The sequence below is a fragment of the Mchenga conophoros genome, linkage group LG2, assembly GCF_057382185.1.
Source record: "Mchenga conophoros isolate Kocher_MC1m ecotype Shallow Benthic linkage group LG2, M_conophoros_male_GT1.1, whole genome shotgun sequence".
NCBI classification, from domain to species: Eukaryota; Metazoa; Chordata; class Actinopteri; order Cichliformes; family Cichlidae; genus Mchenga; species Mchenga conophoros.
Window position 1 is genome coordinate 17,894,638 of NC_140527.1, and position 18,983 is coordinate 17,913,620.

Genomic DNA, 18,983 nt, shown 5'->3' on the forward strand with positions numbered 1-18,983 from the left:
TATCTGAGTGTGTGTGTGTGTGTGTGTGTGTGTGTGTGTGTAGGTGTGTGTGTAGGGAGGAGGAGACATAAAGTAGCAGCACAGAGCTAAAAACAGTCTTTAAACCTGAAGCCTGCAAAGCGTAAAAGTGTGTACGGAGGCAGAGGATGAGGATGATTGAGATGAAGATTACAAAGTGGACTGAATGTGATGAAGAGCAGAAATGAGGATCAAAGGAAAACTTCTCGCTACCAACACACTCGGTCAGAATCAAAGCCAGGCTGACTTAAGATCCTGTCTTGCTGTAAAACATGCGATGTAGGCGAGAAACAACAAGAACAGCACTCGGCTAGTGAAGGCTACATATTAGCTTCAGCTAAAGCTCGTTTTTGTTGCTATAATACCTGAAGACAAGATTTTTTTTTCATCACACAAAACCCTCAAAAACCTCCACGCAGGCTTTGAGGGTTTTACAGTGAACCTATCCTGCTCATTTCCAGGTCTATTTTTATTCTAGGACTTTACTCGAGTAACTCTGCAGACTAACAGGTTTATATCATACTGGTTCATCGGCTCATCCTTAAAAGTCCACCTTCTCTCCTGATTGGCTGACTAGGGGTAACCATTTCTGTTTTTATAAGTGAGCAGTTTCAGGCCTGTGCACCATACGTTTGTCAGTGCGAGCTCTCTCTGTGCAGTTACTAGAGCTACAATTGGAGAACGTCATTATGTGAAATGTTCAGCACATTTAATCTAGATAACTAACAATGCAACATAATCTTCAGTCCATGCTAGTGCAATATTTTTAAACTAATACTTTAACCCAAATCAGATTACCCTCCACATGGTGACTGTTAGGAAGTTTATTTGGGCAAATAAAACTTGAAAGCTAAATTGAATTCAAGTCACGTGTTCTGAAACCACCTTGTTTAGCACGGGACTAAAATGCAACCTTCTTGGCTAGCACAGACGTTAAACGTGGGTGTAGTCGATGGATTGTGTTTTGGAGAGACTATTTCAGATACCAACGTTTCAGAAAAAACAAAGTTTTATTTTCTTGTTGTTTTTCAACACTGGGAAATCTGTACTGCTTTCCTACTTTCAAAAACGCCGTACCTGCAGCTCTTCACTGTGACGCGCAGCCATCAGTGTAAACAGTGAATGTGTTTCTGCTGTTTGTGCTCGGATCAGAGCCAGGAGATGAACCACAAGTGGACAGACAGCGACGGAGGATGCAGCTCAGCTCACCTATTCTGCTGCTTCTCCTTCTTGTTTGTCAGGTCAAACAATGAGGCTGCTATTTGACAGATGGGGAGAGAGAGCTGCAGGAAGTAAACACCAAACAGGAAGTTGAACACAAATGAAGGCAACAGGGCAGACCATAGCCTCCGTGTAATGATCAATTACTGTTGTAGGATGGCATTATAATCAAATAACAAGAGGAAGCAAAGGGCTGCTGGTGATTATGTGTTATTTCCTGATTGATGAAGTCATGTTTGTCTCTCTCCCTCGCTCACTCCGGTAGCTGTCACTTCCCTCATCGTCACCTGTCAGTCAGGATGCAGACGGAGGCGGTTGCCGCGGTGACTGCCTGTGACTGTACACTTGGCAGAAGGTCCTTTAACACATCGAGCTGCACTCCCTCTCTAACACAACTCTCCAGAGACTCGCTGCTGACAGTCCTGATTGTCACTTAGCATCTGCTGCCAATTACTGCACTATGTTCCTGAAAATACTGATCCTGATACTATTACGGCTACTGTGACTACTGATACTGATACTACTGTTACTCTTACTTTGGCAAGTACGCAGTAGTGATGCTACTGCTACCGTGACTCCTAATCCCGATGCTCTTTTGGTCTTGGATGCGAGAAATCACGTGTCAAAATATTTATTCCTCTTTTAGATTGCCTGTCATGCCAATAATCTCGTCAATTGCATTTTTTAAATTAAAGCCAGCGTGCGTTTAGTTTTTCACAGAGGTGAACCCCATTCCAATTAAGACAGAAAAAATAGTGGAAGAAGTCATGTTCTCCGCAGAGCTTTTCCATCGTTTGTGCTTTGACTGGAGTTCTTTTAATGAATCTCTGCTCTGTCTTCTTCTTCTTCTTTTGTGGTGGCTTATTGGCAACAACTGGAGAATGAAGTTCCGCTATTCGCATGACAGTAGTGGATGGAAAACTGCATTCATTTGCATTTTCTTTTTGCCAATTTGGATTTCATTTCTGCTTGGAAAGCTGACTTTTATCAAAGTGCCCCTCACCAAAGAAAAGAATGACAAAACCCCTTGTTATTTATGACAAATGTCCAGTTGTGGCAGCCGAAATCTGCTCAAAATGAAGCAGGATTCAGCTTTGTTGTGTCAGTGTGGAGTCCACATCAAGATCAAGGTCAGCAACACGTGAACCAAACCAATCCCATCCCATCTTTTTGCATTTCTGTTATCCTGCTCTGCTTCTATCAACACAACACAGTCACACTGCAGGCAGCATCCGAGCTGCTGCCGCCACTGCTGATGATAACAATAAGCAGCTATGTTGTGTGTGTGTGTGTGTGTGTGTGTGCGTACTTTCCTGCAGATAGAGTTCAGCAGCCCGGTGTGCAGAGCAGCTGTACAGCATCTGACCTCTGACCCCACTTACAGGTGTGTATGTGCATGCATGTGTATTATGCGGTGCACATCTGCAGCCCTCTTCTCTCCTGAGTCATACCACCTGCTACCAGCCCAGTCACACACACTCACAAACATAGCGCTAACATACATGCTGATATGTGGAGTGAGCGTGTGTCTGTGTGAGGTTTGAGTGTGTCTGCGTGTGTGTTCGTGTGTGTTTTGCACTCGGCTTCATCATCTCCTCCACCTCCTCATTTTTTCCTCTTTACAGGGCCCACACTCCCCCTCCTCTCGTCATGCTTGCATCTACTGTCGCCTGTTTTGTTCCTGTGTGCGTGTGTGTGTGTGTGTGTGTAAACCCTGAGGCAGGTTTCCATTCCACTTCACTTGTGTTGTTGGAGCAGGTGGCAAGACATCACACACACACACACACACACACACACATATATATATATATATATATAGAGAGAAATCTATATAAATGCACTGAACACACAATAACACAATAACAAATTTATGTTTCTTGTGTTTTTGATTTCTGGCGCCACATAAAAGTAAAACACAGACACACACACTGATCTTTGTATTGAGTCGTCTCAGTGGCTCGAACACAATCACAGCCCTGAGGGGGCGACCGAGATAGACAGAGATTGAGAGAGAGGCTGAATAAGAGTTCCTTCATGGCTCTCTCGGCTCTCTATGGATTGTTTAAAATAAACTGGCACTTCTCAAAAGGCTAAGATGATTTTATGTTTTCTGAAGATGATTTCACTCCTGTCCTGTTCTTCTTCTTCCCTGAGAGCAAGCAGGAACGTTCTGGTGGCGTCCACTGAAGCACTGAACTGTGATTGAAGTGATTGAAAAATGTTGCTGCTTGTTGTTGTAGTCCCCATTTTGTCACTGCTGCTTTTTAAATTGGCCAAACGGCTCCTGTGAATGGCTCCTGAGCCGTCCTTTGGCTCTCAAAATAAGCTTTTGGCAGGAAACCACGAGAGGTTTTTTTTTTACACCATCACTCTATTTTAATCATTTACTTAACTGTTTTAAAATGTTTAATTCCTCTCCTTTCCGTATACACTAAGACAGAAGAAAATGGTCTACTTTAATTTTATTGGTTTCATCTTAAATTTGAGCCCCAACTTGCTTTGGTCCCAGTTTTATGTATTTTTTTACATGGTATGTGGATGCAAAAACAGCGGCTCTGTGAAACTTTGGCTGCTGATATGGGAAGTGTATGCTGAAATAATGATGGTCAGCAGGTGTTTTGTTCATCACCTTTACCTTTTTGTTTTCATATGTTAGCATGCTAACATTTTCTAATCTCCCAAAGGCTTACTTACAGGTGTGCTAGCTGCTTGTAGACAGACATTTCCACCATGTCAGCAGACGTATCATTTATCATAAGGAGAACAGGAATCTACAAAGTAACTCTCATTACATTGTTTATCTAAAACCACCGAGTTAGCAAGCTAACTAGCCACCACGATAGGTTAGCTCAAACCACATGAGTGGTGCTGATGATACAGAGCTTTTCCCTTCATGTTTGGAAGTTCTGTGATTGTATATTTGTACTGTATATTATATGAGGTACAGCAGGACAAACTGAAGTTGCTGTTTTGCATCATGACATCTTTGGTAGCTTGCGTAATGTTTTCAAAGCTAATGTGGGTTGCTGCTAATAATTCACAGCACTTTGAGGTACACTCTATCTCTGTGTTTATCTTTGAGCTGTAAATTTGCAATTTTGTACATTTATATAATACAACCTCATACAATATAAACTATTTTAATATTGTATATACTGTATATATTACCACTGTGATAGTCTTGCAACTACTCGCACTTTAAATTCTGACTACACCCACACACAAGCTACACAAGCACTTGTTTTACTGTTTTACTATATTCTACGCTCAGAGTTAAGTTTATTCTTATTTTAGATAGTTGTTTATTTAGTTGTTTGAAGGGAAGCTGGAAGTAAGAATTTCATTGCTTTGTGTAACCACTTGTGTTTTGCAGTGTATAAGACAATAAACTTGAATCTCGCATTTTTAAGTCATTATAAATTTCATAGTGTAATTATTAGTGTGTAAGTTTTAAAAGACTCAGACTGCTGGCTTGTTGTTCTTAGAGCTTTCAGCTCTCAGGCTGATTTTCTGTGGGACCAGCTTTCAGTCTGGGTTTATTAGACAGATGCTTTTTCTACTTTTAAGATTTGAGCTAAATGTAGTCATACTTACAGGTATCCAAATCCTGTGGCAAAAATAACTGGACAAATATTTTGAATTTTAAACAAGATGAACGGTTCTCTTCCTCTTAAACTGGAGGAGGTGACTCTCCAGCAGAACCTCAGACTCATTTAATGTGTCCTATAAACACCTGAGCGAAACGTTCAGATGCTAATCTCCTGCCATCCGAACAGAGTGTGAACTGTTTAAATCAGTTATTTCAAGGAGAGCTGGTACTGGGTGTCTTCATGAATCCAATAATTTGATGTAATTTGAGGAGTGAGGTGTTTTCTACCTGTCAGACATGCCTCGATGTGTGTGTGTGCGTACACACACACAAGCTGAGAGGATTACTTTGTGCTGACAGACACCCACGCCTTAGGAATGTGTGTGTTGTATGTCTGTGTTTGTGTGTCAGTGTTACAAAGGCCCTTTGTGATGAAACTCCCCAACCATTCTGGACCCGCAACTTCGCCACTATAAACACTGCGAGTAGCTGTTCGAATCAGTGAATACACACAACCTTCAAAACATTATACTCACAACAATGAACAGCCAGTAACAAATAATTAGTACGAGCGCTACTGCTAAAAGGAATAATATAGAAAGGTGACAAATTCAAGGAAATACCCGAACCTTCCCATGCAGTAACGACATATTTATTTTGGTTTCTTTGGTTTTAGTTACTCTAGTAATACTAATACTAAAAAGTACCAAAAGACCTGTGGTGGAATTTTAGGTTCTTGATGTCGTTGATGTTATTTCTGTAGCTAAATTGTTGTAAAATTGTTGTAAACTCTTTCCCCCATGAGCAACGTTTGGGGATAACCTTTGTTCCTGTCATATTTCAGACTGGATTCCAGAATAAAATGACTGAATGTGCATCAGAAGTTAATGTGGGTGATCTCTACACAGTCTATTCTAATGGTGCCCAAACCATGTCTTTACTGATAAAGACTACAGGGTACAGGGTAGCTCATCAAATGTGATCTTTATAGGGGAAAGACTCATAAATGCTCACAACAACTGCTGATTTTACATGAGCTGGGTCCTGATATCTTCTTAATGTATCAGCATTATGTATGGATGAGTGAAGATTCTGAGTTTATTTTAAAAGAAATCTTCTGGAGAAGCTATTCAACCACAAAAGACTAGTGCAACTTTAAAATCCTGAAAAGGAGCTGTGATTATTTTTACATGAGTGTTTTGGCAAAGGAAAGTGTGCAGCTGAAGTAACGTGCGAGTACAGTGGCAGTATCTGTAACCTTGCCTTCCACTCAGCTGAACCGGACTGATGACAGGCACTCTGTCCCAGCCTGATGATATTTTAGCCGCTGCCATGAAATTACAGTAATTTTCTGGGGGAGAAAAAGCTGCTAGCTGCCCGCCTAATGACTGCCATTACAGTTTCTTTTCCTGACAGTGAGCCAGACCGCAGAGAAACAGGAAGTCTTCTGTCAGTCAAACTACAGAAACACACGCTATTGATTAAAAACACCTGTTCTGAATTGCCTATGGTTTAATGAAGTGAGCGAGCTGATTATTGAGTGTGAACATTAACAGGTCCAGTGGGATGGAAACCAGATTTTGGTTCATCGTGTGGTTTCGGGTGTGTCATTTTCATGGATTTCATCTGTTAAGCTGACAAGCTGAAACACTGAATGAATGGGTCTGATGGTCTGATTGCTATTGTGGGTGAAAGAGATTAATATTTTTCTTTTCACCCCAATAACTCAAGGAGAAAATTTCATTTCATTTCCAGCATTTCCAGGGCTTTTTAACTTGGTGGCTGATGTAAGTTTATCTCTGATATGATAAAAAAAAAAAAAAAGTAAAAATATATTTTTTTCCCTTCTCTACCTTTGCCCACCCTGTGGAGGTATGAATACCAAATATGTTTTCAAAATTAGAAGAAAATATGAGACAAAAATCTGAAACAACAGTATTATTTTCATGCCATGTTCCTAATGACTACAGCGGGCCCACAGAAAAGCATCGGCCTCCTGGATGCCTGCTAGCTGAGTTGTTTTCAGGCATGACGACATGCTTAGAAGGAGTTCCTTATAGAAATGTGTTTCTTGGAAGACCTAGAGCTCTAACCAAGAAGAGCTGGTTGTCAGGGTCTGGGTATCAGTGTCAAGACTGATACCCAGATAAACCAAGATTTGGAGCCACTCCAGCAGACTGATCGTCGGTAGTACCTGATTTAAGATGCACAAACAATGCTTTAATGAGGATAGTCTAGTACTCGCTCATATTTTTCTGGACAATTACAACTTTCTGCACAACACCTACCACCACCCTGTTCCAACCGGCAATTTTGGGAAGCTCTCTCTGCGTATCTCGAAACTCCACTCAACTTTCCTGGAGAGGTTCTCCGAACAATTAGCCTGTTGTGTCTTGCCTCTCTCGCAACAAGCCAGGTTTGGACATTTGAAACCAAGAGCAACATGGTTCTCTTCCGATGTCTTGACTCCTGCGTCTTTTCTCACAAAAGCCGACCCTCCAAAAACAGCTGCAGCTTTTAATGAGTGGAATTGTTGCTTTGCCTATTTGAGACTATTAAAAAAAAAGCTGCAGAATGTTCCCACAAGCACTTCAAATGAAGCACGAAGTAGTCTTTGGATTTAAGACACACTAAATGTGCCATAGGAGCTTTCTGCACAGCCTGTAAGCCTGTAGAGCATAACACTCAGATCATGAATCAAACTCAAACAACAGAGTGAAAGTGCAGATATGAACGAAGTGCTGGTTGTGAAAACAGTTTTTGTTCTCCTTTAAACAGCTGATAGGCGCCATGATATGACACTTGGGCTGCTGGCACAGAGATACGCAACAGCACTACAACAACAACACACACAGAGCGAGACCTGACAGCAGACATTTGCACACCTCTATGAAGATGTTTATAGTTTCTTATCCAATGTTTCAAATATGTCCTGGCTTGAATTTTTTTTTTTTTGTCCTGAATTCATTCTGGGCATATCTATTCAGCACTGTTACTATTGATTCTGGATTATAAACTTCTAATAAAATAAAAAGTAGCTTAATCATCTGGTATTTGATAAATATATGTATTCAACACAACTTTAGTATCAAACTAAAACTGGAACGCTTCAGCTGTACAGATGGTAATATGTAATCCAGAAGTCATTTAGCTCAGAGCTTATACAAACACACATCTCCTCATTCAAAGGGCAGAGCTTTCCAAAGAAGGAAGGATTGTGTTGGGTTGGATGGACGGAGAGGGAGGTTGGTCAGTACTATGAGTCAGCACACACACACACAGGCAGAGGTCGTTGTGTTGCCATAGAAACGGCTGAGCTGGTCAGCGTAAAAGCAGGAAGGATGCCGCCGGACTGTTAATGTAGAGACCAGACACAGGGAGGAGTCGGGGAGAGCTGTTAACTTTTGGCCTCTTCGCTCCTCTTTGCCAATAGCTGTTCTTGATTGATATTTGACCTTTGACCCCAGCGGGTTCAGCACCTGCTCAGAGTTGTTTTGATCTCAGTTCTTTCTGTGCTGTTTGCTGTAGGTTCAAAGTCTGAAAGAGTGTTGGGTGTGTGTTGCGTGCATGTAGGCAACACGCCACCAGGTAGGCAGCTGTAAATTTAAAGTGACTGAGAGAATAGCTGATGTGTTCCAGTCAGCTGTTATGGAGAGAAAACATATTTGGAACAAAAGGCAAAAGTAAATTTCAAGCACTGTTCAAACTGTAAAGCTCATGTAATAGACCTCCATCGGAAATGCTAACAAGAATGCTATTTTCAGCGAGTGGTTCTTAGTTGAGTGTTTGCTTATAGAAATGCTCATTTCCACCAAACACAAAAATGATTATTTGCTTGTCAACCATCTGTAAAGAATTTAAGCATGCAATGTATGTTTTCAGTTTGTTTTTGGCTTCCTTTTAGTGTCTCAGTATTACGTTTAATCTACACTTATTTCTGAGTACTACACAAATTGTCATTGTTATAGAACGTCTGATAGAGTGCTAACAGTAGCACAGTTAGCCTTTGGTTTGCATGTTAGCATGCTAACAAGTGTAGCTGAAGATAACAATGTTGTAATATGTCTTTATCACTAAATATTTACTTGGGAAAGTACTGCATTATGACCCGATGATTATACTTGGCACAATTTGACAGCTATTATTATATTGTGCTGTTTCCTAGATGTGATGCTAGGGCTAACACCATGACTCTGATGATTCTGCCCTATGAGCCCAGAGCTGCATAAACCGGATATGTGGCTCTAAAACAGTCATCTGGATACATCATTAATGTAGTGGGAAAAAAACAAACATGATAATCCATCTATCTCTGATCTATTTAATAAAAGTAGTGGATTGACAGAATTAGCCACTTTTCTAACTAACAGTCAGTTTTATCTTATGTTATTCAGCTTTAACGGAGCAAAAACTTTAAAATGTCAAGGAAAAAGCTTGCTAATTATCCTCAGATGTAATCTGATGGGTTTCCTTCTCTTACCCTATAATTTAGTAGATAATGTATTTGAGGACTTTTTTACATCACCTTGTGCTCCCTGTAACTGTGAGGTCTGAACGTAGTTGTTAAAACATCAGTATTATGAGCATAAAACCAAATAATTGAGAAAATGGTCAGATAAAGAATTAAAAAAAATATCTAAAAAGGGAAAAGATATGTTACCATTCTGTCATCCAGCTCTAAAATCTGTGTTTTCTGCTAAACCTAATTGTTTGTCTTGACATTATTAATGAAAGGTGTTGAGAACATGCAGAAACCATACTCAGAACATCTTGGGCCAAATACATTTTCTCTCCATATATTAGAAATGAAAATGAAAATACAATACTGTACCTCTCCTTGCAGCATTCCCAATATTCCCAATTCAAGAACCCAGTGAATGCACAGAAAGCGCCACTTAAACATTTAAGAAACAAGTTTATTGAAATAAATTCTGCTTTAAAGTGTTAAAAAGAAAACAAAACATTGTACAATTATGTCCCCATAGAAAAGTACATGAGAGTACACGACTGAGCAGGTGTGCACAGACTAGATGTGGCTTTAAATTCTAGTATGATGCCTGCATGTCAACAGGCTAAATGTTAAACCAGCAGGAGCGCTAGCAAGCTGCCAACAGCAGCAGGGACTCTGCGAGACTGACCAAAGAAACAGTTTCTCTGCTTCGCGTGTTCATATATATATATATATATATATATATATATATATAAACTGATGATCGCGATCGCGATGACAGTGAAAATGCAGGTGTGTGTGAGTCTTTGGTACATCTTTTCAAACAGTCAACACAAGTCTTTAAGAAGCCAGTAGAACAATGAAATGGCCTTGTTAAGCTCACACGAGACACACTGTAATGTTGCAAAATAAACAGCAGATGAAAAAGCAGAAACAAAACAAAATGTTTCACATTCACATGTATGTACAGTCTGAACATCACTACAACACCTTAATCTGATTGTCTGGTTTTTTCAGCGCATGTGACATTTTCACTTTTCACAGCTGCAGGTCCATCAACATGAAGCCACAAAACAGCCGATGTGGCGTGAACGCTCATCACAATCATACAGTTAATGGCCCCCGTCTCACAGACCCCCTCCCAACTCCCCTTTTTGTACATTAAATAGAATAAAGCAAGGCACTCTGGGTAAAAGAAGGCAAAAGCGGGTGCCTGGAAAATTACCTGCCATTAATCTGTGCAAACAATTGCCTTTTGAGCCCCTGTGATTGGGAACACAGCTAAATTAAAAGTCGTCTTTCAGCTGACCTGACAGGAAGCGTTGTGGCTCGGAAACGGTCGTATTTAGTTGTAGTGTACCTTTTCCTTCATAGCGTAGAGGCTCTTTATAACCCCACTCCCTTAGCCTTCTTATTGCCTTTCTTCCTTTCTTTCTTCTTTGCTGCTTGGCTCCCTGACTGAGCTGAAATTACCTTAAATTGGTCTGAACTGGATGGAAACACTAAAGTGCTGCTCAGTCAGTCTACTTTCTGGCAAAAGAAAGCTAAGAAACAATAAAAATTGGTTAAAAAAAAAGAACGAAAACTAACTCAGGAATTCACAGTCACTCTTTGTCACACTTCAACAAGCTGATCCGGCCATAAAGAGCAGCTTTAAGCCTCAAGTCAGCTCTCCAGACAAAAAAGAAAAGAATAACACATTCAGACATAATGAGGATGTCAGCATGAACCTTTCAATGGGTGCTCAAAGAACTCCAAGAACATTTGCGAATAATAAAATGGGGAAAACTCATAATGTCCTTCATTTAATCCACCATAAAAAAAGGTAAAATGAAACACAAACAAATGAAAAACACAGATGCTAAGGACAGACCCATATGGGATTTCCAAGTTGAACAGGGGGCTCAATCAAACGTATGCTATCAAACTTGGGTTTACATAACATCATAAGTAATTCTTTGAAATATCACATATTTCGCTATAACAGGAACTTTTAATTAAATTCTGCAGATTAAACATTTGAATGCAAGGCTTTGAAAACATCATCCAAAAAAACCCCAAAACCCATTACCTCAAACATAAAAATCCTCCATAAATGTGTTTTAGATCAACAGAGTCCATTTTAGGAGGGAGGTTACTGTAAGGAACTGACAAATTGGTAAGCCCATATTTGGTCTAGCCCTGCAATCCTTCATTCTGTGGCTTTGTGGTGTCCATGTTGAAGTGAATACCCAAAACTGAGCAGAACAGAAGACAAATGGTGAACAGAACCAAACTTAAAATAAAAGGAATCACAACTGTGAGGAGGTGGGTGATGTGCAGGGAAATCAGTGCAGCTTTGGTGGAATAACATTGGCTTTGCCAAATAAGTCCCAGCGTGACTACCACACCCGGTTGGTCCAATAGATCTCCCTGTGGTACATTGCTGTGTTTGCGTAGTCTCCTACCTGTTTGTTGCTGTATTTGGGTGGGTTGGCCTTGTAGCTGTAATCCGAATATTGGTCGGAGCCAGTAGAGTTGTTGTCGCCCGTCCCCACGAAGGTGTTGGTGGCAGGGAGGTCCTGAACAGCCTGGTGCTTCTTGGAGGCAGACGGTGACTGTGGCTGCAGCTGGATGGATGGTAGCGGGGAGTTGGAGCGGTAGTGGCGCCCCAGATCAGGGCTCCCTGGTGGATAGTTAAGGGGCAGGTGGATTCTGGGACTGTCATTGACATTCTCATTGATTAAGTTGAATTTGAGGCCTTTTTGTAGACTGGCGTCCTCATCATCTTCTCCTGTCTTAGCTGGTTTTGGAGCCTTCCCCTTTTTGCTCTTTTTCCCTTTGCCATTTTTAGGGCCCTGCTTTGGGGCATACAGGTCCTTACTCTCCTTCTTGCCAGCCTGGTAACCACTCTTGGTATCCTTCTGTACCCAGCGTCTGATGAGGACCACGGCAACTATAACTAAAATGACAACAGCAAAACCGGCAAGACTGCCGTACAGAATATTGCTTTGCTGAGAATAGGCATAGTTGGGATCTCCGGCAATGTCCCTGTCCAAAGGGGTGTAGAGGCTGTGTCCAACCAGCGCTTCAATGAGGGAGACATTTGATTTTGTTTCATTTACAAAAACATGAACTAGTGCAATGGTGTTACGAGGAGGTTTTCCCTTATCAACAACCTTCACTACCAGCCGATGTAGCCCATTGTACTTCGGGGTTAATTCTTGTGCTGCTGTGATTTCCCCATCATTGGTAGATATTTGGAACAGATCATATGGATTTCCACCTATTATGGTATACTCTAGCTCAGCATTGAGTCCAGCATCAATGTCCTCAGCTTTTACCACCTCCACGTGTGTGTTTGGTCGGGTCCCAACCGGTAGGTGTACAAAGGACGAGTTAGACGGCCTGGTAACATATGGGGCATTATCATTTTCATCCAACACATTGATGGTCACACCCACATAGGAGGATCGAGGCGGGTTACCACCATCCACAGCCTTTAGTTGAAATGTGTAGGTGCTCTTCTTTTCACGGTCGAAGGAGATGCTTGACAGGATGGTTCCTGTGCCATTCTGGATGACAAACATGCCATTGTCCTGTTCCACAAACAGCCTGACTTGGGAATTCTCATCCTTATCTGCATCATTGACTGTCACTACACCAACAGGATTGAGTGGAGGCATGTTCTCTATGACAGAGAAGCTATAGCCATTCAGTGTAAACTTTGGGTCATTGTCATTGCAATCTAGAACATTTACCACCACCGTGGCAGTGCCGGTTTTACTAGGCACACCCTTGTCTGCTGCAGTTACACGGAATTCATAACGCTCTTTTTCTTCCCGATCCAATGAGTGATTCACACGAACTTCTCCAGTGCTGGAATTAATTTTAAAGAGCCTTTTGGCTGTTGAATCAGTGATGGTATAGAACAACTCTGCGTTTGTGCCGCTGTCTGCATCTGTCGCCACAATGTCTAGAACTTTGTCTCCTGGCTGGTTGCCTTCTGCAAAGTCTACCTCAACAGTTGAAGGAGAAAAGTTTGGTGCATTATCATTAATATCTGTAACCTGGACTTTGAGAGCGTTAGTGCTGGACAGAGCTGGGTTTCCAGAATCCACAGCGACTATTTCAATCCTGTAATCCTTAATACGCTCATAATCCAGCAGGGTTGTTGTCTGCAGGAAGTATTTTCTCTTCCGATCGTTGGCTGACTCACTTGCAGGACGAAGCTGAAATGGAACATCACCAGCAACAACACATGTCACCACAGCATTTTCCCCCTCATCACGGTCTGACACCTGGACCAGTGCCACTGGTGTACCAATAGGCATGTCCTCAGAAATGTTGGCCACACCATCATGATGTGTTACCAAGCCAATACCACGGATCTCAATGGCTGGTGCATTGTCATTTTGGTCCTTGACGTGTACGGTCACAAGGACCTTGGAACTCTTGGAATTGGGTCCACGATCTCTTGCCACCACAAAGAACTTGAGAAAGTTTTCTTCTTCTCTGTCCACAAGACCTTTGACGTAGACGATGCCTGTTGCGCGGTCAATGCGCAGAAGCCTTTGGACAGATTCTGATGCTTGATGGAGGCTGTAGTCTATCTCTCCATTGAGGCCAGTGTCTGCGTCGTTGGCTTTGACCTACAAGAGTTGGAAAAAAACAAAAGACAGACAGACAGACGGACAGAAAGAAACAAAGAAACAGATTCAATCTTTTAGCCAAACACTGTCCAAAACAACATTAAGAATCAGATCATTTGCCTGTTCAGAATTGCATTTGGTACACTGGAAAATCAAAATATCATCAAAACATTGATCTTTTGGCAGGTTTGCAGTTTTCATGACAAGCAATAAATATTCTATATTTAAGACATTCAACTTTAGACTAAAAGTCTGAAGTAATCTCAGACTAAAAGAATGATTCGCCACGCTCTTTTTCATGTGACGTCAGTGAAATACGCGTCATGATTCCATTACAGTCTCTGTTAAATTTTAATGATTATTTAGCTTCTTTGGCTAATGAAGAGTCATGACCATTACTAATGCAACAGTACAAGGCCCTTTATGTTTTCCTCAGGGGGAGGAGTTTGTATGCTGCGAAAGATAATACCCGATCAAAGCTGATTGCACAACCCTACACAACAACATCTAACGGCCGTGCAGCGGGTCATTGGCATCTAATGGGCAGACGAGTGAATGTTAATGTTCCTCTCATTATCAGAAAAGCCCCAGCTCCTCAGGGCCCATTAGGAGACTGAATAGGACAGAACAGAATGAACCACAAGCTGACTTCATAAGTCCAAACCTAAAGTGAATGGGGGCAGTTAGTCAATTAGGAGATATGAGAAGTCAGCAAAATATCACTTAGGAAATACTCGTTAACACACCTGTCCTATCTACGGATCTAAACCGTTTTAATTGCAGTCATTGAATGCCATGGCTGCCGGTCAGAAATGTAGGTTGTTTCAAATTAAGCAGTTCTTGAACAGCTGATTTAAATGTCCCAGGTGCTGCTGATCCAGTGTTTGTACAGCCTTCACCCAGGACAGAGTAATGTAATTATGTTTGGGGTTTTTTATTCTTCTTTTTTTAAGGCCATTATACCTTTAAAGCTGGGCTGGTTCTTAGCCAAGCTTGCACTCAGTAATATATTTCCCTGAAATTTAAGTCCAAAATATTATGATTTACTAAAATACAAAAAAGGAATCTGCCAATGGGATAAGATTATTAGGGCTACTTTTTAAAGAACCAATCAAACATAAGGGATTGCTTCTGGTCGTAGCTTCGTATTTATCCAAATAAGAAACACCCTTTAAAGCCCCTACAAAACACCAGCTACATTAGTAATCAAAATCTAATATAATGTAAACATGATATAAGTTCAATGAAGATACAGATTATACCATATCCAAAACCATTTAAATCAGTTTTTAGGAGGAAATCAGGGTTTAAAAGGCTACTGCTAGCAGAATCTCTGAAGACTCTTGTTTTTCACACAGACTCCAGTTCATACTGCCACATAATAAATATGTTGTTTATCGTCTGCTCAAGAAACTCACAAACTGTGACGGACCACCACCAGCACCATGATGTGACCATAGAAGCTGCTGATCCAAGTCAGAGAGGTTAAGGTTAAAGAAAGCATGAAAGTGAAATTATAATTTCTCCTGCCCATTGATTTCCTTTCCTTTGCTCTGGCCTTAAACAGCAGACATCACCAAACAGCGGTGAATTATTGACAGCTTCTGAGAATTGTGTATTGAACAGTGTTGCTGCTGGAGCCCGGTGCCACTGTGATGGGGACAGAGCTGCACTGGCTGCGCTCCAAGGCCACTTTGTCCAGGCATACAGAAACTATAAACACTCTTTATCTACCAGTTAACAATTAACCTGCAAGAGCGTCTGGTTTCCTGACTGAGTGAACCAGAGTTTCTGAATGTTTCAGGTGATTTACAACAGTAAACCTTTAATTTATTCCAACATTCTCCAAATCAGCCTGGTTTCTCCCCCTCCACGAAACTATTAGAGAATTTATTCCCGAGGAAATGAGCTTGCAGACACTTAACGCAGAGAAATAATCTATCACAGTTTATATCCTGTCTAGTTTATTGTTGACTAAATTACATTATAATGACGCGGCAGTTCAGTGTGGACTCTTCAAACCATTTGAGGCTGCTTTTTGAACTAATTAATCAGCTCGTCAACATCATATTGTTTTTTAAATCATCTTTAGGATTTTAGTGACTACGCATTAGGGACCCCTGTCAATATTCCTTGGTCTTTAATAAGCGCTAAATTTCAAGGATCTGTCTTCTGCTAATTACTCGATTAAAGGCTCTAAAAACTGTTAATTGTTCTGACTCAGCTTGTTGATATGGTTGATTAGAGCTACATTTAAAAGAAAAGATGCCAAATTTCGAGCTGCTCTGGTTGATGTCCTTCTGGTTAGCTTCCATTTCTGAAGGGTTTCAGGTAGGCGGAGCTAAGTTCAAAAGCTTTAAATGCAGTGGTGCAGAAAGGATCAGTGAATTCAACTTGGCAAGGTGGGGATATCATGTACCTAAGTGCACCTATCAGGCACAAGAGCAACATTTGAATGTAAAGAAAAAAAAATCGGATCAAAAACCACACCCACACAGGCTCTGTAACTGGGCTTTTCCACACATTAAATATATAAGAACAGAAGAATTGTTCAAAGGAATTTACTTTAGGTTACATTACAAGGGAATATCAATCAAATCTTTTTTATGCATTATTTTTATCCAGAATATATTTTTTTTTTCCAAAAATCTAGCGATTTAAACTTAAATTTGCCCATTTTTAGACAACAAAGTTAGACCCACTGATGTTACTTTTTTTGAGATAACAATCTGGCTGCCTGAAGGTCTAAAATAAGGTGACTCGATACTGAAACAGCTTTAGAAGAGGCTAACAATAATCACAAAGCAGCAGTGTGTTCCTTTAAAAAACAAGTCAAAAGAAAGGGATATACATGTCTGTGTTGCCATTGGCTGATTTAAGAAGGTCAGGGTCGTCAGTCGGCGATGTCCTGCTGCCTCTAAAGCATCGCTCCTCAAACGCACGTTAAGTGAAATGAATTCTGTGGCTCTCTGAAATGCAATGAGCCACATCCAGAGCAATAATACCAATAAGCCCCGTGGATAATCTCATGACTGACTCAGATTAAGTCATGCACAGCAAGCTGGAAGGCTGGCTGGCTGGCCGCACTGCAGTCTGGGAGAAGGGGCACGAAAAGTGGAGGATGACATGGTGAAGTGGGTTTGTTGGGATGTTGCGGAGTCACCGAGCCAAACCGGGCCTTCCTGCTCTGCTCGCTGACGGCAACATCACGTACCGCCGCTCCAGCCGAGGGCTCAAAGGTGAAGTTGAATCAGTGGTTAATATGTGACTACACACAGCGATCCCACGCCCCGCTTCACCTCCGCTGCACCATCTGTCTGTACGGATAATTGAGCAGCATATTACGTGCAGTCGCTGCTCCGTGTTGTCCTGCAGTGTTATCGCCAACAAGGCCAAAGGTTCCACTGCAATGTTCGGCGGACAAGAAAAACTCTGGATTGACTCCTGAACAGCAGCAGCAGCAGCGCTCACACGCAGTTTTGCCTGGAGAGAACTAACTTTGCTACTTTTAAAATAACACAATAATAATCATTTACTTGTGATATTTTAGATTAATAGACTGTAAATGAAAAAGCTCCCATAAGGCTGGATCTCATATGGTTGAGACTTGTATCCCTAAATCACACATAGGGGACAATTTTGAGTAAATAAGAACTGTCCTCAACTTCCACTTCATATTGAATTTTTCAAAATGGAAAAGGTTTTAACAGCAAAGCTTTACTGCCAAAACAAACAAGTGACTTCATTAAGGAAGTTCTAGTTTCTGAAAACCTGCCCACGCAACACAACTGAAAGCCGACGATCTGTTGGGTGTGAAGAGGTAAACATGTTGAAACCTTTAAATGCAAAATGTAAGTGTTTAAAGTTACATTTTACACTGAAAAACATTAATCAGAGGATAAATGACTGATTAGCTATCGATAATAAATCAGAGCTAACGGCTCTACAGATTCAGATAAAATGAATTGTACGACACTGATGTGTGTGCTGACCTGCAGTACAGAGTGCCCCGGTGGACTGTTTTCTGGTAGGTCAGCTTCGTAGTGACTTTTCTCAAACTTCGGAGTGCAGTCGTTCTGGTCGGTCACCGTAACTCTCAGCAGAGCGCTGCTGGCCCTCGAAGGCTTCCCGCCATCCTGTACCCTAATGTTCAGGTCATACGAGTCCTTTATCTCACGATCTAAGTTGCCCATCACGACCAGCTGCGGCAGCTTCTCCTCCGCGTCCACGGCAACCTGCAGGCTGAAGAGCTGGTCAGCGCCTAATCCAGTGCTACTGCTCAGAGAGTAATCTGCCACGCCGTTGCTCCCCGAGTCTCTGTCAGTGGCCATGGGGATGGAGAAGAGGGCGCCGATGTGCGTGTTCTCGGGAATGGACAGAGTCAGGATAGGCGAGGAGAACTGTGGAGTGTTGTCATTTATGTCCAGGACCTCGATGCGACCTTCAATGAGCCGCGGCCCATTGCCGATACCCTTCACCATGTCAGTGATCGACACCTCAAACTCCAGGTAGCATTTGTCGCCCTCGAACAGGTTGCGGCAGTCTCTCAGCGTCTCACGATCGATGGGGATCTCGGTGGTGTAGATGTCACCGGTCGAGCCGTCGACCCTCAGGTACGGCGCACCCACCTCCAGCTTATAGAGATGACCGGCATTGGGCAGGCCCTGGTCTGTTGCCAGGCTGCCAATCATCGTGTTGGGCGGTCGTTCCTCAAAAACCTGATAGAGGATGTCACTGGGCGAGGCGCTGCAAGACACCAGCAGGAAGGCAGCTAAAAAGAACAAAGCTTCACACCTCGGCGCTGCCATGTCTCTGCCAGAAAACACCGCTCTGAAACAGACAGAGACAGAAAACACATTAGTAAGACTCATGTTCTGCTTCAGACGGCACCAAACAAGACTGATAACTGAGGATCTGCAGAGCTGCTGCTCAGATTTATTTCAGGGCCACTCAAGAAAAGATGGCTAAATTCATCTCCTTCAGCGTCTAAACATATCCTCAATGGTTACTCGCCAGACCCGAATGCGGAAAGTTTTCGAGTCTGAACTCATCGGCTGAGACGGTGTGGGGAGAG

General features: G+C 41.9%; 1 protein-coding gene across 1 annotated transcript; it reads right to left on the reverse strand.

Annotated features, from left to right (window-relative positions):
• Window positions 1-10,709: 10,709 nt before the first annotated feature.
• Window positions 10,710-18,734, reverse strand: LOC146581817 (protocadherin-1-like). Its single transcript, XM_085287134.1, has 2 exons — window positions 17,902-18,734; window positions 10,710-13,909 (listed from the first exon to the last, which is right to left on the reverse strand). Exons 1-2 carry the CDS (start codon window positions 18,715-18,717, stop codon window positions 11,660-11,662), a joined length of 3,066 nt encoding a protein of 1,021 aa, XP_085143260.1. The 5' UTR covers window positions 18,718-18,734; the 3' UTR covers window positions 10,710-11,659.
• Between the last annotated feature and the right edge of the window lie 249 nt (window positions 18,735-18,983).

Bases quoted from the DNA above. Each gene is read 5' to 3' on its own strand.
- LOC146581817 (XM_085287134.1), bottom strand. From the start codon at position 18,717: ATGGCAGCGCCGAGGTGTGAAGCTTTGTTCTTTTTAGCTGCCTTCCTG. The intron at 13,910-17,901 runs GTCAGCACACAC...CAACTCTTGTAG, and splicing joins CGGGGCACTCTGTACTGCAG to GTCAAAGCCAACGACGCAGA.